The sequence below is a fragment of the Phodopus roborovskii genome, unplaced genomic scaffold (assembly GCF_943737965.1).
Source record: "Phodopus roborovskii unplaced genomic scaffold, PHOROB, whole genome shotgun sequence".
NCBI lineage: Eukaryota > Metazoa > Chordata > Mammalia > Rodentia > Cricetidae > Phodopus > Phodopus roborovskii.
The window spans coordinates 69,713,284-69,733,237 of record NW_026126418.1 but is presented as its reverse complement, the minus strand read 5'-3'; the positions used below and the strand labels follow the sequence as shown (position 1 = coordinate 69,733,237).

Sequence of the window (19,954 nt, the reverse complement as noted above, 5' to 3'; positions counted from 1 at the left end):
CAGAGGACAGCAGCTCAGCTGTTTATCACTGCCTCTCCGAAGGCCCGCCATACTACCTGGCTGGCTGTGACACCTGGAGCACAGCCTTCCACAGAGCCCTGATGTAGCCGCTCTTACCTTTCTTCTGCTGCTTCTGCTGTTTCTGCTTTGTCTTCTTCTAGTTTCCGTAGGCAGCCATCTTTCTCCAACCTGCCGTACAAGTCTAGGATCTCCAGTTCCAACACCCGGGTTATCTTCCTCTGAGCCTCATACCTGCTCTCTGCAGCCAGCAGCTGTCCACTAAAAGACAGGCTTGGTTCAGAACATGGGAGGGGCCTCACCACTACCCCACCTCCACATTTCCTGTAAGTCACCTCGCCTGGCTCTTGACATCCTCAAGGTATTTCTTCTGTTCTAGGAGAAGGTGGTCTTTCTTGGCCAGAAGAGATTCCAGTTCCAATACTCGCCTCTGTGAGGCATCTAGCCTCTGGTTCTGCTGGAGAAGGTGACTTCTGTTCTTTTCTAGTTCTTTCCGATAGGCAGTTTTCATCATCTCTACTTCCTATAAAAAGGTCTGGAGTCAGTACTTACAGACAATTGTGCAATGTAACTCAATAACACGTGCCCTTGACACCAAGAGGCACTTAGTGTCCTGACCCAACTGAGTGAGAATGACTTCTTGGCAAGTAGGCTGGCTGGGCATATTTGATGTCTGTCCCTAAGGAAACCATCTGAAACATGAAAAGTCATGTTGCACAGCAGTCATCACAGCATGTTCACAAAAGCCAAGAACCATAAGTACCCTTAGAACTAGGTCAGGGCTCTGAGAGAGAAAGCATATATTTACTGTTTTCAGGGTGCATACAGGACCAGTAAAAAGACACAAAAGTAGACCATCAATACAGGATCATGCTTGTCACAATCCATGGAATAAGCCACTTTGCACAGGTTAATGGCACTAGCCATTGCCTTCTTTTTACCCTTCTCCTGCTTCTCCTATCAGCTGAGATGGTGACATAAAGAGAGTATGTCTGCTCAGGAGAAGCAGCATTTTCAGGCTGATACCTGACAGTTTGTCAGCCAAGTGAAGCAGGTGACCTGCCTGCATTGACAAATCCATACTAAGTGTAGCCTGGTGTGCCCCCAAAAGGTGGAAAGGAGGCTTCCCTAGCCATTGTTACTATGTATTTAACACACGCACGCGTGTGCTTGCACACTCACACGCATGCACACACACACACCAACCACTATATAGGATTTTCAAAGAAGATCCTAAACTGTTAAGTTACAAGGAGGTGACCTCTCTGGAAGGCACCAAGCCTCAATGCTGACTAGTAAATCAGACATTTCCAGAATGCACAAGGCAGAAATAGCTGAAAACATGGCCATTCCAGCTGTGCTGAACAGCTCCAGGTAATAACAAAGCTGATGTCTGTTAACAGAGGCAGCAGTCACCCTCCACATCTACAGACCCCACCAGCCAAAATTTAACATGTTCACTGTGTGTACTGAGTATGCCATGTTGGGTTCTTGTCATTATTCTTGAATGATACATTTTAACAGCTACTTATAGAGTGTTTACCTTACATTAGGCATATGCATGAGACCTAGAGAATTACGGGATATGAGAGGATTCTGGCCAATACCACACCATCTTTTTATGAGGAACTAACTAGAGCCAATCTTGCCCAGCAACAGTGACACCTGTGCTTACTTATGGATACTCACATAAGAAATTAAGACAGCAAGCACTGGGCTTCTCAGTAGCCCTCACAGCCTGTTAGATTCCTGCACCTCCTCCATGGGCCTGAACAACAGTGACCCAGAACCCCACCCAGGGGCAATTTGTGGCCCACTCAAGGACCTCACAGCACCACTCAAACCTAACAGAAAGGGAAATAGGGTAGGAAGCATGCAGAGGTTTGTGAGTAAGGTTGTTCTCACTGAGAGACACCCACCTGTAGGAAGGGATACTGGCCTCTTTCTGGGAACACCATGCAGTTGGCCTGTGAGGGCTGAACTTGGGTCAATTGGCACACCAGTGTGGCTAGCTGGAGGACTAGGCTAACAGGCTAAGTAACAGGAAGAGTAAAAAGAGCCTGGCTTCCTCTTTCTGGTCCAAAACTGTCACCCTGACCAACTTGGAAATCACCTGTGTCAGAAACTTCTGTCAGTTCTAGCCATAAAACTATATTGTTAACTGAAGTTAATTCATTTTGTTTTGAGATGTACAACAAAAGACATCCCACCTAACAAGTGAGCTTCCAAATTCATAACTGTCAAACAGCTTGTTCCAAGAGGAAACATGACTGCTGTCAGTCTCAAGAGTCCAAAAAGAAGTCAGTCCAGCTCTGCATCATCTCTCTAGAGGCATCAAAACGTTGTTTTAGCAGCAGCCATACATGGGAGCTAAAGATAAGTGGATCTCTGTGAGTTCAAAGCTAGCTTGGTTTATGATGAGAGTTTCAGGGCAGCCAAGGCTACATAGGCAGACCCTATCTCAAAAACAAAACAAACAAACAAACAAACAAACAAAAAAAAAAAACCCAGTATGGCTCAGCAAGTTCTTTAAGGGTGGGTCCTTGGGTCTGCTCCTACATTCTCTTGACACTATTCAGCCTCCAGAGTAATTCAGAGTTGGAATCTAGACAGTTTCACTTTTGACATCCTCCAGAGTCTGAACTGGAGGCTGAGAAGACCCGAGAAGTTAAGAAGCAACTCTACCAAGAATTATGTCTCATCAGTTCTGAGACAATACTGTCCACTTAGAGACCGCAGATGACATTTATAGGGCCTTGAACCATGATACTAGAAGCACTCATAGAGGAGCAGTGTCAGAACATCTTGAAATTCCACTTCAGCTCCTTTATGAACCCTGCCCAAGATTGACTATACAGTGACATGGACATCTGTCTCAGTAAATACTAACTGACACCAGGACTGAACCAATATCGGCAGGACCAGAGTCACAAAGAAAAGGAAACAAAGCAGCATGGGTGCTGGGGCATAGCAGCCCGCACACACCCTATGCCCTGGAAGGTATGCTAGACAGAGCTGGCTGACCCCATCTTTCCCCTCCATCCTGCTCTGCAGCAGTCACATCTCATGCTTTCACTGTGTGATGGCCAGTCTTGGTGACTTATAGGATATGAATCACCATGGAAACAAACCTCTGGACCTACCTGGAAGAGACTAATCTAGATTCGGTTAACTTAAGTGGTAGGACCAATCCTAAATATGAGCAGTACCATCCCATAGGCTGGATCCCAGGATGAATGAAAAGGAGAAAGTGAGATCAATCTCTCTCTGCTTCTTGACGGTGGACACAATGTGACCAGATGCCTTACACTGCTACCACCAAGTCTTCCACTCTGGATCCTCAAACTGTGAGCCAATAAATCCTTCCTTGCTTCAGTTTCTTTTTCAGGAGTTTTGTCATAGCAATGAGAGTAGTACCTAATTATGTACCCTGGACCCCCTGCAAAGCACATGCATGCTTCATGCCTTCCGATGGTTAGACAGTGCTGTGTGGCTGGGCCTGGCTGGGGCCAGGCAGTACAGTTTTGTGACTCTGTGCCCTGGACACATACCTTGGTGGTATCAGGATGCTTGCTCTGCAGCTGCTCCAAGTATAACTCATTGACCTCCCCGAGCACGAGGAGCTGTCTATTCAAGAACTCCATCTGCTGCTGCACCGACTCACTATTGGAGAGCTGTCCAGATGGGAGTGAGAGAATGCAAATTCAGCATGACAAAACTAGCCAACAGACAGTGGCAGTGGCTACTGAGGAGCACAATGCAATGCAAGGTAGAATAAACATTTCCCACTGAGTCTAGGGCTAGTGGAGAACAAAGCACCCAAGAGCAGCAAAAACACTCTTGGATTATACTCTGCACAGAAGCCACATGAACATATCTCGCTGCAGCTAGTCCAAGAACACTGGAGCAGACACAGCTATGGGACACAGCCCCAGTGAACTCACCTATTTTTGGATACATGATACACAGATTTCACTGAATCCTTATGGGGAGCCTTAACAAACTGTTTATACTTCATAAATAAGATATTAAAGAGCTCTGGGCTGCCTTCACTGGAGGATGCACTGATTTGGCAGTACCCATGCCCCTGCCCAGTCACTGCCAGGAGCACCAATGTCTCCAGATGTTGCCAAATGTTTCCTGAGTAGAATTGTTCCCTGCTGGAGCACCAACACAGACATCCGAGTAATACATCTGTCTGGCCCAAAGAAAGAGTCAGCAGGTGAGGTCTCGGTCTCGTCTTACCTTCTGAGAGACCTGGCTGAGCAGCAGCTCAGTGTGGCACACCTTATTGTTGGCCTTCTTCAGCTCCACCCGCAGTTCTGCAATCATGTTCCTGCAGTCCTCCAGCTTTGTCTACCAAAGAGAACTGGCTGTGAGGTTACAAGAGCACCTATGGGCACAGCCACAGGCAGAGCTGGGGACGCTCTATTCCTCGACTGCTTTCTTGTCCATCAGCAGTGGACTTTCCATTTTAAAGGGGAGATTCCAAGTCTCTTACTACTTAAGATAAGGGTAAAAAAAAGAAAAGGAAAAAAAAACCCCAAAGACCTGATCCTTACAGCTCCCACACTATGTCCCAGGCCAGGCAGCCGTAAAGAAATGTAGACCAGACTTTCCACTCTTTGAAGGGACCACAGTGACATCTGTGGGACATCATGGGAACTACAGGTTAATTGGTAGAGACATGCCTGGAAAAGTTGGGCTTTTAGTGGCTTATGTTAAAGGAAAGGAAAGGAAATGTCTATTGATTCCAAGGCTGAAACACTATCACATGACCTTAGCGATCATGCCTATTTAAAAGTGAAGCTTAAAATATTTTAAATGTAGGTGTGTTGTTTCCAAACAGTTACTATGTCAGGAGGAATCAATCTCAATGAGTGTTTGAAACTACTTAGAGCAGCAGTTCCCAACCTGTGACTGTCGAAACATGTATTTCTGATGGTCTTAGAAATCCCTAGCCATAAATTTATTTTCATTGTTAATTCATAACTGTAATTTTGCTACTGAGTGGTTCCTAAGACCATTGAAAATAGGAATTTTCCGATGGTCATGACCCACAGGTTGAGAACCATTGGCTTAGAAGAGCATTAAGCAGTTTCTTTTGGCACCAAGGTGATGGGGACACTAAGGGAACAATGAAACAAGAAACCTGGGAAACTTCTGTCCTCAGGTAAGATCCACCCAACATGAAATACACTTGTCCTTTTGGACATCAAAGTATTCATCTCAGGTAAGCTGAGTAAAGTGACAGGACATAGCTGATGCCATGCTTTCTCCTGTCACCCGCCTGGTACAGCAGCTGATACCTGTAACTCCTGGCTCTGGTTGTAGAATTCTTCCCGGTCATGCTGCAGTTGTCGAATCTGGCTGTGCAGCTGGGGAACCATGCTTTCATGCTGTTGCTGAAGCTCAGTGTATCGATCTCGTTCTTTCCTCAGACTCCGTTTCCACATCTGGATATCATTCTCCTGTAACTTCAACTGATCTTTCTAGCAAAGGCAGAAACAGCATCATTTTAGGTGCTACCCAACACAGGCACTGACATTCAAGCTTAACACATCACCAACATTGACAGTCACACTGCCCTGGAATTTTAATCATATATTTATGGGACTGGTGCCTCTCTACTGTCAAAGTTTCCCAAACTCCACCTGAACACATGGACCTTTCATTAAACACCATGCTCTGATACTTGCTGAAGTCCTAGCCTCTAGCTGAGGAAGACCCTGAATTTGCAGTGCTTTAGTCCTCTAAAATTTTGGGCCCTGACCCAGTGTACCAGGCACAGGGTGAATGCTCGCTGGTAGGATTTAACACCACAGGGTACAATGCAGACTGTCATTATCATTTGTTGTCTACAGAATGGGTAAAGAAGCATCAAAAGGCTTAAGGTAAGCCAGGTGTGGTGGCACACGCCTTTAATCCCAGCACTCAGGAGGCAGAGGCAGGTGGAGGATGTATGTGAGTTCGAGGCCAGCCTGGTCTACATGGTAGTTCCAGTTTCAGGACTATATGGAGACCCTATCTCAAACAAACAACTCTCCCAAGAAAATCAAAACAAACAAAAACCCCAAAAAGCTTAAGGTAAAATCCACCATTCAAAGTCCAGGTCTTTATATCCATGACATCAAACACCTTCAGTTCTGTGCCATGAAACAGCTTATCAGCAGGAAAAATAAAACAACGTTGGCCCTTCACATTGGCCAATGCCAAGTAGTCACAAAAAGTCACTTGTTCTCATGGTTCCTGAGAGTTTAACAGGAGTTCTGAGATGCAGCTGAGCACACCTTTACATTAGGTTAAGTGCCTTGCCCTCAGCCATTAGATCAAAGCCAGGACTAACAAAGGCTGGCCTTTAGCATCTGTTCTCTATAAGCCATGACGTGGATGGATAACCCCTGCCTGCTCACCATTGCTGCATTGTGCTCCTCCAGAGCTGCTGCTCTGATCACCTTGCGCAGGAGCCTTCTGTTCCTGAGGGCATGCTGCTGCCGCTTGAACCGCTCATACAGCAGCTGGTTGTGCAGTAAAAGCAACTGGTCTCGGAGGGTGCGGATCTCATCTGAGGGAGGAGAGCCTGATTTTAAAGCAGAGGGAAGGTGGCAGAAAGGCCTTTTACACACAATCCCATCAAGGGTCTCCCATGTGCCTCACTTAAGAAACATGATTCTTGGGGTCTTGGAAGACAGCTCGGTCCATGAAGTGCTTGCTGTGCAAGCATGGGGGCCTTGTTTGTCACGCAAAACCCATGAAAAAAAGAGTTAGGAATGGAAGTTTGTGCCTGTAATCCTAACACTGGGGATGCAAAAACAAGCAGACCCTTGGGGGTTCACTTGTCAGCAAGCCTTGGTACATTAACAAGCTCTAGGCCAGTGAGAGACCCTGTCTCCACAGGTGTGCACACAATTCTGATACCACCCAATCAGTGTGTGAGTTCCAAGCACCACCATTCTTAATAGATGGAAGAATCTTCTACTTGCCTTCCCTTTAAAGCATCCAAATGTGGTACCAGAGGAGGGCTTCTGAAGCAGGAAACCTGATCATGGAGGTTTCCTTTCTCTCTGCCACTAGCCCCTTACTGCTATACTTCCCAGGAGACTTCCCAGCACATTCCCACCAAGTAGATCTTTTCTAGGGAAGCCTGGTGCTCACTTTTTCACTGAACTCCCAAGTCCACAGTACTTGCCACTCATTAAAAATATGAAACACTGATTCTGCAACACGTGGGATCCTCTTGCCAAGCAGGTAGCTAACTGGAACAGGAGATAAAGGGAGCCCTTTCCTGTGGGTACCCTTCAGGGACAGAAAAGGGATGAGTCAGGCTGGGTGTGTGCTGAAACAACAACTTTACCTCCAAAGTGGGTCCAGTCAACAGATTTGCTGGGTAAGGACAACCTAGGAAAAAATTTTATAGTAAGTTACTCATCTAACCTAGAAAACATGAATCTGGACTTTTTGTTGTTGGTGATGGTGTTTTGAGATAGTCTCATGCATCCCAGGCTGGCTTTGAACTTGCTAATTAGCTAAGGATGATATTGAACTTTGGATCCTCCTGCCTTCATCTCCCAAGTGCTAGGACTGTAGGCAAGGGTCACCATGCCCCATTTTATATGGTGCTGGGGATCAAATGAAGACCTTTGTGAATCTAGGCAAGCAGTCTACCAAGCTACATCCTGGGGAGGGGGGCAGTTTTTTGCTGTAGCAAGGTTAGCTCACATCCTTGTAGTCATCTTGGTGTCTGGGAAGGGGTAGGTAGCCCACTGTATATAACTAAATCTCAGCCCTAGCTACTTAGCTCAGTGGCTGTGCCATAGGATCTAATGTCCAATTACCCTTTGCGGGGAAAACATAGAGCCCTACTCCCTCCCCTCTTCATGATGACACACAGAGTCACTTTCTCCTTGAACAAGCTATTGTCACTGTGTTAAGATAAAATATACCTGACTCTAAAACACCCAATTTTATTTTATATGTGGAGTTCTAATTCTTGTCAAATTCCACCTTAGGATATTATACAGAGGAAAGGCAGAAACTAGCCAGGTGTGGTGGTACAACCTTGTAATCTCAGCTTTGGGAGACCATGGTAGGAAGATCATGAATTCCAGACTAGCTTGGGCTACATAGTGCGACTATGTCTCAAAACAAACAAAATAAACTAACATTTCCCAAGAATGAGTGGCAAAAGGATTAAACCCGACTTTGCCAGGTAATTCTTTTGCTTTCCCTGGAATCCTCTGACAGGGTTTAAAAAAAAAAAAAAAAAGACTGAAAGCTGCTTCAGCTCTTAAGCAGCCCATGTGCTCTGCAGAGCATCGAGCCACCTGAACCTGTGCAGAATGCTGATAACCTCAGCTTGCGCCAATAGCATAAGAGAAAACAGAGACCTCTAACTGGAGGACATACTGAGATGAGTGCTACTTAACCCTGAGCTATTATAACCTCATTTATAACATCTCCTTTTCAGAGAACAAATGTGCAAACACCCACTGGAGCATCCATACAGAACAGAGGCACAAAATGGCCTGTACTGAAGAGTTATTTACAAGTGGACACCATCTATCTCACAGACCATCCAGACACAAGTGCCCATGCTCTAGACATGGAAAAGCAACAGAATAGGTTTCTAAGAAAACACATGAGAAGCAGCTGCCTCAGGTACAGGTGGAAGGGGGTAGTCCTGCACTGCTCATATGGCCCTGTGCTTACTTGCTCAGCTCCTTGCTGTGTGCATCTGCTCCCTGTTCTATCAGTCTGTCCAGTACTTCCATTGGGGAGGTAGAGGGCACACAGTCTTCCTCAGGGTTTCCTTTCACTTTCTTCAACAGCTCCTCAGTCTTCTTGCTGACAAAGTGACAGGCAGTCTTTGGCAAGGCCACCTCAAAGAGATGATCATATGGAGGAGGCTGCCCACTTCCAAAGCTAACTCCCCTCTGAGGTGGAATTTTGCAAGGGCTGGGAGTGAGGATACTGGTTTCCAGAGAAGTCTGGCGATCCCTGTCCCCAGCAGGACTGGCATCAGCACTGCCAGACGGTGGGTCTATAGGAGTAAAGGCTTGCTTTGGTGTGTCAGGCCCATGCTTGTCCAGGGAGGAGTGCAAAGGCTCAGGGTTCACATTAGAGCCCTGAGTCCCAGAGGCTGCTGAATGAGTCTTCCGCTGAGAACTAGAGAGACTGTCCCGGTAGAAAGGAGAGTCAAAGCCCCCTCGAGGAACTACAGGATCCGCCTCTGCAGTGGTGATCTCAGAAAGCTCTTTGGATATCGCAGCTGAAATGAGGGTAGGGAAAAAAGGGAACACTGTAAAACACTCAGCCAAGCAAACGGCTCAGGTTTGTGTGTACTACAGGGGAATTAAAGCAGGCAATCCTTTCCTTGTACATGCTAGAACATTCACCCCAACACAGAAAACCAAGCAAACTCATGAATTTTAACTCTAGAGGCCAGTTCTGAGACAAAAGCAGACACTCCCATCACCTTGTAGCAACCCATACATGTTACCTTCTTCCTTATCTTTCTCAATGCTATCTTCCTCAGAAGCCAGGTCACCTAAGAAATCCGACAGATTCCCCAGAGTAACAGAACCTTTGCTTGCAGGTGGATCCTCTGCAGAGAGACAGAGACAGCTCAGGTCAAACTGGCGAACCCCTGCAAGCACAAAGCTGCCACATTGCATACACATGTACAACAGTTCTTCCAGATGAGCAGACAAAGTTGGGACCATACAAAAGACAGAGAACTTATGCATCATTTACAAAGGTTCCAAACCTAACCCCTCAAAAAATACAATTCTTAGGCCACAATGTCTCTAATAATAGATAAAATCACCTAGTTTGACTTTCTCAAAGCAGACACACTTCAGGTAGTAGCTTAATAACTTTCTAATACTGGTATTGTGTGTTTCTAGGAGTCAGCATCAATGCTACTCCAGACCACCCTTTTTCTACCTAGCTTAGCTTTGAAACTATAGAGTTCAATGCAAAGAGATAAGCCAGGTCCATCATTACCCAGGAAGTTTACCTAGTCCTCGGTCATTTATATGACACTGCTGTCTCTGCAGGCAAGGCCTCGAGGGATCTGCTCTTTCTTCCTGAAAACAGAAGCACACAGTGAGAATTCTGGGCATGTTCCATAGCTCACAGTAAATGGAGTTTAAAGTTTAGTCTAATGAACTGCTTGACTTCAGAATCCCTTTAAAATCTTAAAAAAATGTTAAGAATTAAAGCTGGGGGGGTGGGGTGGGGTGGTGGCTTTGTGCCTCTTCTTTCAGAGGACCCAGGTTCAATATCCAGAACCCACATGACAGCTCACAACCATCTGTAACTCTACTCCCTGAATTCTATGTAAGTCTCTGATGCCTTTTTCTGACTTCTGGCTTCTGTGGGCACCAGGCACACAAACACTCATACACATAAATAAGTTATCTACCTACCTACCTACCTACCTACCTACCTACCTACCTACCTACCTATCTATGCGTGTGTGCTTGAACACATGCTAGAGTGTATCAGTATCAGGAGCTTCTATCTGCATGGTTAAATTTACCAAAAGTGTTTAATCTGAAATTCAAACAGAAATTAAAGAAAGCCTATTAATTTAAAAGAATACACTAATGTCATGTTAATGAATATAGCATACTTTTAAGAAACAAAATACATTTTCTAAGACAATAGTTACTTATAATTGCTGCATTTTAATAATCTCTTTTAATAATTTTAATGAAAACCAGTTGAATTTGCCAGATGCTCTTGATATTTTTTTCTGTGTGTGTTACTTTGTCTGAAACATATGAAGAAAATTGGGGTCCTTATAGATATGCAAAAGTAAAATATATATTTCATCTTATGGTCTCTAAACATAGTTACAATGTAGAATCTGGAACCACACAAATGCTTCATACAGTATATTTATTCTTTGTGTGTACTGATGCATGTGCAGTACTCACAGAAGCCACAGGACTGCATTATCACTCTCACTGAGGACCTCTCACTGAGCTGGGATGGTAGCCAGCAAGCACCAGTGATCCTTCTACCTCTAACAGCAGGGCTTGGGGATATAAGCTTGCTCAGCAACACCTGTTGGGTTTTTTTTTTGTTTTTGTTTTTGTTTTTTTTTTTACACATGGGTACTGGAACCTGAGCTCAGATCTTCAGTGCTTGCACAATTAGCACTGGTAGTAATACAATATTTTAGGTTTTGTTTTTGGAAAGTGTTTCCCTGGGTTGCCCTGGCTATCCTGGAACTAACTCACTATGTAAACCGAGCTTATGTCAAACTCAGAGACTGACCTTCCTCTACTGGAATTAAAGGTGTATGCCACCATGCCTGGCCAAGTTATTCATTTGTTTTTTTGGAGACACTGGATAACCTAGAGCCTGCTGTATAGACCAGGCTGGCCTGAAACTCACAGAGAGCCACCTGCTTCTGCCTCCTAAGTACTGTAGCTAAAGGTTTGCACCACTATGCCAAGCCCTAGGTACAAGGTATTTAATGATCTATTTTCACTTGCAAGTTAGATTTTATTATTGGTCATCAATTATTGCCAGCTGTTTACCATGAAGTGACAGACTTAGCTCATCATTTAAGAAACTGTCACAGGTAAGGGAAGAAGACAATATAGCATATAAGTATAAAAATATCATAATGAAATCCATTAGCCTGTACTGAATCTGAAAAAAAAAAATCAACTAAAAATAAATTTCTTGCTAAATATTTAGGCCTGAATAAACCATCTGTCAGTCACTTGTCTTTCAGATAAATCATATTCTATAGGGGGAAAAAAGCAGCTAGTTCAGTTCCAACTCAAACAGCTACAGTGTGGAATAAAACATGTTATGAGTACATTTCTTATTTTGTTCATTTTTTTTTGTTCTTTTGAGATAAGGTCTCACTGCATCTACAGTGGTCTTGAATTCACAATCCTCCTGACTCAGCCTCTGGAGCCTGGATTAAATGTGTGCCACAATACCCAGCTACATTCCCAAAGGGTATGTACATAATTTCAAGGCCCAGATTTAATGAAAACTCACCATTTTTGCTTTTTTGGGTAGAACATGGCCCCCACCTCCTATTTCTAAGCTGAAAGAGTATGCTAGGAGGGATATAATACCTTGAGAGTCTGGTCTCTAACTTGGTCTGTGCTAAGGGGTCAGCATCTTACTACTGTCTGTACTGTCAATGCCATGGGAAGAGCACACAGCAGTCAATGTTGAATTAAAAGTTGGCCTAATCCACTAAGCCTGAAAGGCTTTCACGGTCCTGGGGTTGGCAGATCATGCCTTGAGAACTGATGACACCTATTTCCAATTATTATGATTCAATTCCATCCCATTTGGGGTCAGGATGGTACTTGGCATAATTAGGCTTTACAAGGTGAGATGTGCACTGGTATCTCTGGCCTATCACTCACCTTCCTAGAGGGTGTGGCTGTGGCCTGGGAGGATGGCCCATGCACACAGTCATCTGGCGGACAGGGCAGGGCTGGAGGAGGAGAGGTTGCTGGGGTTCCCAAAGGAGTTCCTTTTCCACCTGCTCAGAGACAAGGACAGTACATACAAAGGCTGAGCCAAATATCAGACAGGTCATTGTTTCCTCAACACTGCTATCACTATAAATACAGCTGTCCAGCTAATTTTTGGAATCCAGATCAGCCTCAGCACCTATCTATCTGTCTATCTCTTTACTCAATCTGAAAAGCCCAGAAACTAACTTTAAGTTTCAAAAAACAAGTTTATTACTGCCAGATGCCCCCAAAGTCACTATGAGTTCCACTGTTACAAAACACAGGCCCAAACCAATGATCAAGTTGAACTAAGACCTACATACCAGTGGTGCTAAAGGCTTTACTGGAGGAATGTGACAACTCAGGTGGGACATTTCCAGGAGATGTAGGAGGAGTGGTCATACCACAGACCATAGATGGGCTCCAGAGAGTAGGCTAGAATCAATAAGGAACATCAGTATCAGCAAGTAAGCACTGCGTCCTGCACAAGATTTCTAGGCAACGGTTCAGTTTAGATGCAGCCTTTTTCAACTACAAGCTGCTTGTTGTAAAATCTTTACTATGAGACAAGTTACATTTCAAGTGTTTGAACTCCAAGTTGCCCATGTAGCAACAATGGCCTTCTCTGCTCCTATCATGGGCCCTTAAAAGGACCCTCCTGAAACTCACAGTGTGCAATTTCCCCCATTACATACTAAATCTTGACCAATGGCCCAAATTCATCAGGAGGCAGAGGAGGGGAAGGCACACTGAGTGGCACCATACTTGCAGCGGCTCAGGTAACAGCCGTGTTGATGGGGAACTCAGGCTCTGAGGTAGCTGCCCAGCTGGATTAAACAACATCAGCCGAGAGGTGGAGGAAGGGGTGGAAGTAGCGGCCCCTGAAATGAAAGGGAAGGAGGTAGGGGTGACTATGGGGTGCCGAGTCATTCTGATAAACAACCACAATCCTTTAGACCATCTGAAATACTCAATTCTCTATTTAAAATCACTAGGGGCAGCTGGACAGGTGGTGGCGCACAACTTTAATCCCAGCACTCAGGAGGCAGAGGCAGGCAGATCTCTGTGAGTTCAAGGCCATCCTGGCCTACAGAATGAGTTCTAGGACAACCAGGAGGACACATAGAAACTCTGTCTCAAAAAACTAACAAACAAACAAAAAAAGTCACTAGAGGCTTGGGCATTTCTGAGATTAAACTAACATTTAAAGATTCTTGTGGGTTGTTTTGAGACAGGGTTTCACTGTATAGCCCCGACTACTCTAGAACTGGCTATGTTACCAGGCTGGCATTGAACTCAAGAGATCTACTGCCTCTGCCTTCTGAGTGTTGAGATTAAATATGTGCACCACCACATTCAGCTTTAAAGATTCTTTAAATACCCTTTGGTGGGGCTGGAGAGATGGCTCAGAGATTAAAAGCACATCCTGAGTTCAATTTCCAGCAACCACATGGTGGTTCACAACCATCTGTAATGAGATCTGGTGCCCTTTTCTGTTGTGCAGACATACATGCAAGACAGAACATTGTAAACATAATAAATAAATCTTAAAAAAAATAAAAAGAATGCTTTAAAAAACACCCTTTGGAGATAAAAAATTCAGGCAGGTCTGACTCTAGTTATACATCAGGATAATTTAAAAGGTACATCATGCCTGACAGCCTAATGTGCAGCCTCCACCCCAGCTACAGCCAAGATCTGCTATAAATCTAGACTCTCAGACTACGTCAGTCTGTGGGGCCCCATTGGAAGTTGAGTCTCTTATGACACCAGGACCAGATGTAAGCACTTGGACCTCACTGTGTTATGTGCTGAGGACTAGTCTGGGGATTTGCTATGTTATCAGATGAGAGACTGAGAATAGTTAAGCTTAAAGGATAGAAGATAATTCAAACAAAATAGAGTAAGTTCTAATTTAAAATATTCTAAGAGAAGTCCCTAGGCAGTAAAAGAAATACTCTAGGAAGAAATTGAAAGCAAAAATAAAAACAATGCTTTCCAGAGATGATGGTACAGAAAGAGAGGACCAAAGTTGCTTTTTACCATAGCTATTCTGTGTGTCCACATAAGGGCTGGCAGTGACATCTGCTGAACGGTGAGGGAAGCAGGCAGACAGCTGGTGAGACACAGAATAGCCATCTTCATACGAGGCTTCTGTAGGGTCCAGAGAGATTTTGGCACACTCTATTACAACATCATGAGTTTCTAATGTCTTCCACCTAGAAAAGGCAACACAAGTCAAGAAAGGCATACACTAATCCACCTAACCACATCAGTTAAATCCTCAAGGGGCCAACTCAGTGCCAGCTACTGGACTGTGATTAGCAAAGCATGATACACAACCATGCCAACCCAAGTAGGAATGGCATTAGTATGAAAACTAGCCATCCATCTAGCAAACCACCTCCCCTGGTTAAAATGGTTTCATGAAATTAATAGAAACTAGTTTGAAAGAAAAAATGTCACCAAAGATAAAAATAGCCTTTTACACTGCACAGACAGCTCTCAGGGATTACAAAGGTAATCTGAGGATGGGAGGAGCTGAAAGCACTGAGCATCTGGGCTGACCTGCAGTCTCCAGTCAAAGCCTACAGATTCTTCTAACATATTCCTGGACCCCATGCAACCAATAGGACTAAAGAACACGAAAAGCACATTAAAGAGGTTCTGCAGTGTGAGCCTCAGGCCCACACACCTTCAATTAATCCTATAGAAGCACAGGAGAGAATGCTAAGCCACACATGGCTTTGACAGGAATAAGGCAGAGTGGTCAGCACAACATTGTGAGTAGCAGGCTTTCAACAGACCAGTGGCTGCCTCAGGCCATGAAAACCTTTACTGTGGACACAACTGTTAACAAAATCTTTGTTTATTGTATGTATGTAAACCATACACATTACTAAAGCTGATTTTAAAAATCATGTTTTCATGATTTTAGTTTGGGTATTTTTTAATTTTTTCTTCTTCTTATTTTTTTAATCAAAGTCTCACTCTGTGATCCTGGCTCCTCTGTAACTAACTCTGTAGTTCAGGCTGTCCTTAAATTTGTGGCAATCCCAAATGATAGGATACACCTGACTAGGATATAATTTCTTTTCAAAAGATTTCTTTTTCATTTATTTATTTTCTTAGGGGCAGGGGAATGCCACCACAAAACATGTGGAGATTGGAGGACAGCTTGTGGGAGTCAGTTCTTTCCTTCCACCATGTGAGTCCTATGGAGTGAACAGGTAGACTTAGCAACAGACACCTTAAAACCAATAAGCCATCTCATCACTGTAGAGTATATTAAATGAGAACAACTACAAAGCTGTTCTGATAAGTGCCCACAAACAGACTGACAGTATTAAGTATCGAAATTCAAGCAACTAGAGGGGCTGGGAAATAACTCATCAATTAAAAGCATTTACCCCTCAAGTAATCCTGACAGACCTGAGTTTGATCCCTGGTGCCCACATAAAAAGCCAGATGTGGTGGCACTCAACTGTAATCCCAGCAGTCCTACAGCAAGATGGCAGAGAGAGACAGAAGAATCAGCCAGAAGCTCCAATGCCAGTGGACTGCAGGGACAGAAACAGAGACCCTGCCTCAAAACAGAGAGAACTGACCTCTGAAAAGTTGCCCTCTGATCTCCACATACACATGCCTCCCACCCCCACCACATACATACAAACTAGAGGCTGGATTGTAGCTCCATCATAGATGCTAGTCCAACATCTACAAGGTCTATGTTTAATCTTCAGCAACACAAAACCCTGGAATTACTTACAGACAATATTCACTCTCTCAGTTTCTTCTTTTATCTCTTCTGGATCTGCCAAATGTTCTACAAATGACTCCAAACCAGCAGAACACTTAGACTGTGCATACTGCCCGACCATAAACTTGCTCTTAAGACACAGAGTTTTACCATCTGTGACTCTAAGTCCATGGTCATTCTGACAGGACTCTGTCCTCTGTCCATATTTACAGGGAGGAGGGCAACAGCACTAAGAGTATGGTGTGGGTTCCCCTAACAACACATGTGATCTACACATACTTATGGAATGCCTGCTCATTCTCGCGTGCTGAAAATGTGGTGATAAAATACAAAGGAGAAGGTGTGCATCACATGGCCAGAGAACAAAGCAGCTTCCCTGAGTGGCAAGTATGTCAAGCATTGTCCTTAGGTGCTGACTGCTACAGACATGTGTATGGGGTGGGAGGAGATGGGGGGGTCCTCTTTCCACACCCTCAACATGACTAGGAAGTAATTAAATAAGGATCAAGACACATAAGCACAGTATTAATTTTAGTGAAGAAAATAAGATTCCAAAAGAAAGAAAGAAGGGAGGGAGGGAGGGAGGGAAGGAGGGAGGGAGGAAGGGAAGAAGGGAGGGAAGGAAGGGAGGGAGGGTGGGAAGGAGGGAGGGAAGATCATAGCTGGCAAGATGATTCAGGAAGTAGACAACAGAGGCTACTTCTGACTGCTCAAGTTCAAACCCTGGAACCTACATACAAGCAGGAGTAAATTTGCAGGAGTAAATTACTTCAATAAGCTGTCCTCTCCTCCACACACATGTTCATGTATGCATGTGCATGTGTATACACACAGACACAATAATAAGTAAATAACCACAAAAGAGGATTACATTAGATGTCTTGCTCATTTTTGTAGTGCTGGGGATTGAACTCAGAGTATTGCACATGCTGGGAAGAATCCAGTTAAATACTTTTACAGTCCTTTTATGCGTAGTAGAGTGCACCTGAAGAGACTAGAGGACAACTTATGGGGGTTGGGCCTCTCCTCCCGCCATGTAACTTCGTTCCTTTAGCCACTGAGCCATCTCAGTGGCTCCAAATGTTTTATTTTAGTTCAAGTAAAACAGCATTTATTTCCTTGAAACTTAAATAGACTTTTTTAAAAAATAAAATCTTGTATTTAGTTTTTATGAGACAGGGTTTCTCTATGTAGCACTGGCTGTCCTGGAACTCACTTTATAGACCAGGCTGGCCTCAAACTCAGATATTCACCTGCCTCTGCCACCCCAGTGCTGGGAGTAAAGGTATACACCACCACACCAGGCTTAAATAGACTGTTCGTATTTTAACGTCTCTGAAATTGCAAACTACAATCTTAACTGCTGCACACTTGTTTATTTGGTATCTCTCTTCTCAGACCTACATAAAATGTATGTGTGATATACATTTGATGACATTTAAGAGCCACTGAAATATGGTAGCTTATAGCTACAACCCCAAGGCCATAGAAGACTAAGAGGGCAAGGCCCAATGGACTCCATGGGGAGAAGCAGTAAGTCATTACCATGCTAAGGGTGCATCACATTGTTCTCTTTGACAACTACTCTGGCTGCTGTCTCCAGCTATGCTAGCTGAATTGTTTCCCCAACTCTCTAAGAACCAATAAGCACAGTCTATGCTTCTCATTTATAAACTTGCTCTAAGGACCAGGATCACTGCTATCCATCCTTGCCCTCCTCGTCAAGTCAACTATTTTCATTTTTTTTTCCACAATGTCTTAATCACAGCAGAGCTGAGGGGCTCATCATTTCCTTCTCCCAGTTCCTGATGTGCCCAATACTAACTGAACTACCCTGGCCTCTCTGGATTGAGGCCTGTCTCACATAATGAAATGAAGAATATGCAAGGATTAGTTAGTCTCCTTACCCCGCTTAGCTCCTTTCTGGAGCTATGCCATTCCTTGGCCCACTGTTCTGATGCCTCTTTGACCAAATCCCAACCTTCTTGGACTCATTTTGGTAGAATTCGCCCTTGGCCAGTTGGGGGAAGAGGGGAGGTAACTCTAAGTCCTGGCCTGTCTAAAAGAGCCTCACACCACAGAACTCTAACTTGAAGACCTCTTGAAGAAGTAGGGAAGCTAACACAATTCTGACTTCTGGTTCTTATTAAATGCCTGGCTGTTTTTATCTTTCCATTTTCTGAGAGGTTTATTCTTCTAGTGTTTTGAAATCTCACAAACTTGAGGCTTGGTAGCATTCCTTTGAATTGACAGATCTGTGCACTAGATAAACTCCTTCAATCTAGAAGCTCTGACTTTAGAAAATTTCTTTTACAAGTTCTTCATCAAAATGTCCTCTTTTCCTTCAAGTTTTTTATTTTTTTATTTTTTTATTTTTTATTAGCTTTTGGGCTCTGCCCATCATTCTAAAGCTGTTCTCAGTCATCTGCCTGTCTTTTGTTCAAATGAGCCAGTCTCTGCTGCACCTCCAGATCCTTTGCCAGCATGCTTATTTGGGGGTTTGATTTAATTTCAAGAGCTCTTTACTGTGTCAGAATGCCCTTTACTGTGTCACCTGCCCCCACACAACCATGAACAGCTGCTTGCTCTGTGGCTTCACTGTCAATGTCTCTTCCCGGCTCCCCTTCCTTACCACACTTTCTCTCTCACAGCAGACAAAGCTTCCTTCCAAGACCAGATGGTTTTCAACCCTGGGCACCCAGGTGCTATGTGCTGCTGACTGGGAAGGCCCCCAAGTTAATATGGTTGACTGAACATTTTCACCCAATTGTACAATCTCCTGGAGTTCCACCATCTATAATAAAGAACTATTTTCAAATACAAAGCACAAGGAAGAAAAGAAGACAGAACGCACAAATGTCTAAATCTGGAGAGCAGTAGATAGGTGGTAGCTGGCATGTCCATCGAAGAAGCAAAGCCCTAAATCAAAGCTTCACGCCACCAGTCAGCTGGCTTACACTGCACAACCCTTAGGGGGTCCATCCAGATCTTCTAGAACTGGAAAAATGAAAAGCAAGAAACTAGAGACAGCTACTCTGAAGCAGCTGGGGCAGAAACTTTTGGAAAAGCATGGAGAATCTGAGATCCCTTCCAATTCTATGTTCCCAGACAGCAGCACTGTTCCTAACTGGGAATTTTGGTTATTCCCTGGCAAGGGGGATTCTCTCCAGGAAAATGAAGCCAGTCCAGAACAAAGCTTCAACAGAAGAGGTGGGGACATAAATGCATCCTAGGCAAGAAAGTTATGAGAAAAGTACACGATCTGAACATCCAAACCACCAAACCCTCCTTACCTACCTCTTCTGCAGAAATAGCCAGATCCTCATCAGCCTGGAGATCAGAGGAATGTTCTAAAAATCTGACCAGCTAAAGAAGAGCACAATCCCAGTGTTGGTATCTCCACACAAGAATGTTCTAGATAAAATGACCAACCTCACAAGCAGTTTTCTTGTCTTCTCACCCAAGCACAGGAGAATCATTAAAACTTTGCAAAAGCCTCAAAGACTTAAAAAGAACAAATCAAAATAAGTGAATGAAATCAGGGGAGGGGGGCTTTTCTAGAAGAAACTGACTATGCAGGGAAAATAAACAAGACACTATGAGATAAAGCTAGGTGACTAAAGGAAAATACTCTGAAAACTAAAGAGAACACTCAGACAAAAAGTGTAACAGTGGG

At 44.1% G+C, this 19,954-nt stretch overlaps 1 protein-coding gene across 9 annotated transcripts in view; it reads right to left on the bottom strand.

Annotated features, from left to right (window-relative positions):
- The window catches only part of Tsc1 (TSC complex subunit 1), a 48,391-nt gene that overhangs the window by 5,116 nt on the left and 23,321 nt on the right, over positions 1-19,954 (bottom strand). For 6 of the 9 annotated variants that reach the window (XM_051184984.1, XM_051184983.1, XM_051184985.1 and 3 more), the window contains 15 exons: positions 16,004-16,078; positions 14,562-14,737; positions 13,284-13,399; positions 12,842-12,953; positions 12,426-12,544; positions 10,037-10,106; positions 9,518-9,622; positions 8,728-9,286; positions 7,373-7,416; positions 6,432-6,598; positions 5,328-5,510; positions 4,264-4,374; positions 3,570-3,692; positions 354-541; positions 118-279 (listed from right to left, as the gene is read on the bottom strand). In XM_051184984.1, coding sequence (XP_051040941.1) covers positions 118-279; positions 354-541; positions 3,570-3,692; positions 4,264-4,374; positions 5,328-5,510; positions 6,432-6,598; positions 7,373-7,416; positions 8,728-9,286; positions 9,518-9,622; positions 10,037-10,106; positions 12,426-12,544; positions 12,842-12,953; positions 13,284-13,399; positions 14,562-14,737; positions 16,004-16,078 — 2,310 coding nt within the window. The remainder of the gene's footprint in view (positions 1-117; positions 280-353; positions 542-3,569; positions 3,693-4,263; positions 4,375-5,327; positions 5,511-6,431; positions 6,599-7,372; positions 7,417-8,727; positions 9,287-9,517; positions 9,623-10,036; positions 10,107-12,425; positions 12,545-12,841; positions 12,954-13,283; positions 13,400-14,561; positions 14,738-16,003; positions 16,079-19,954) is intronic. The other 3 variants (XM_051184989.1, XM_051184990.1, XM_051184991.1) reach the window with 3 other exon arrangements.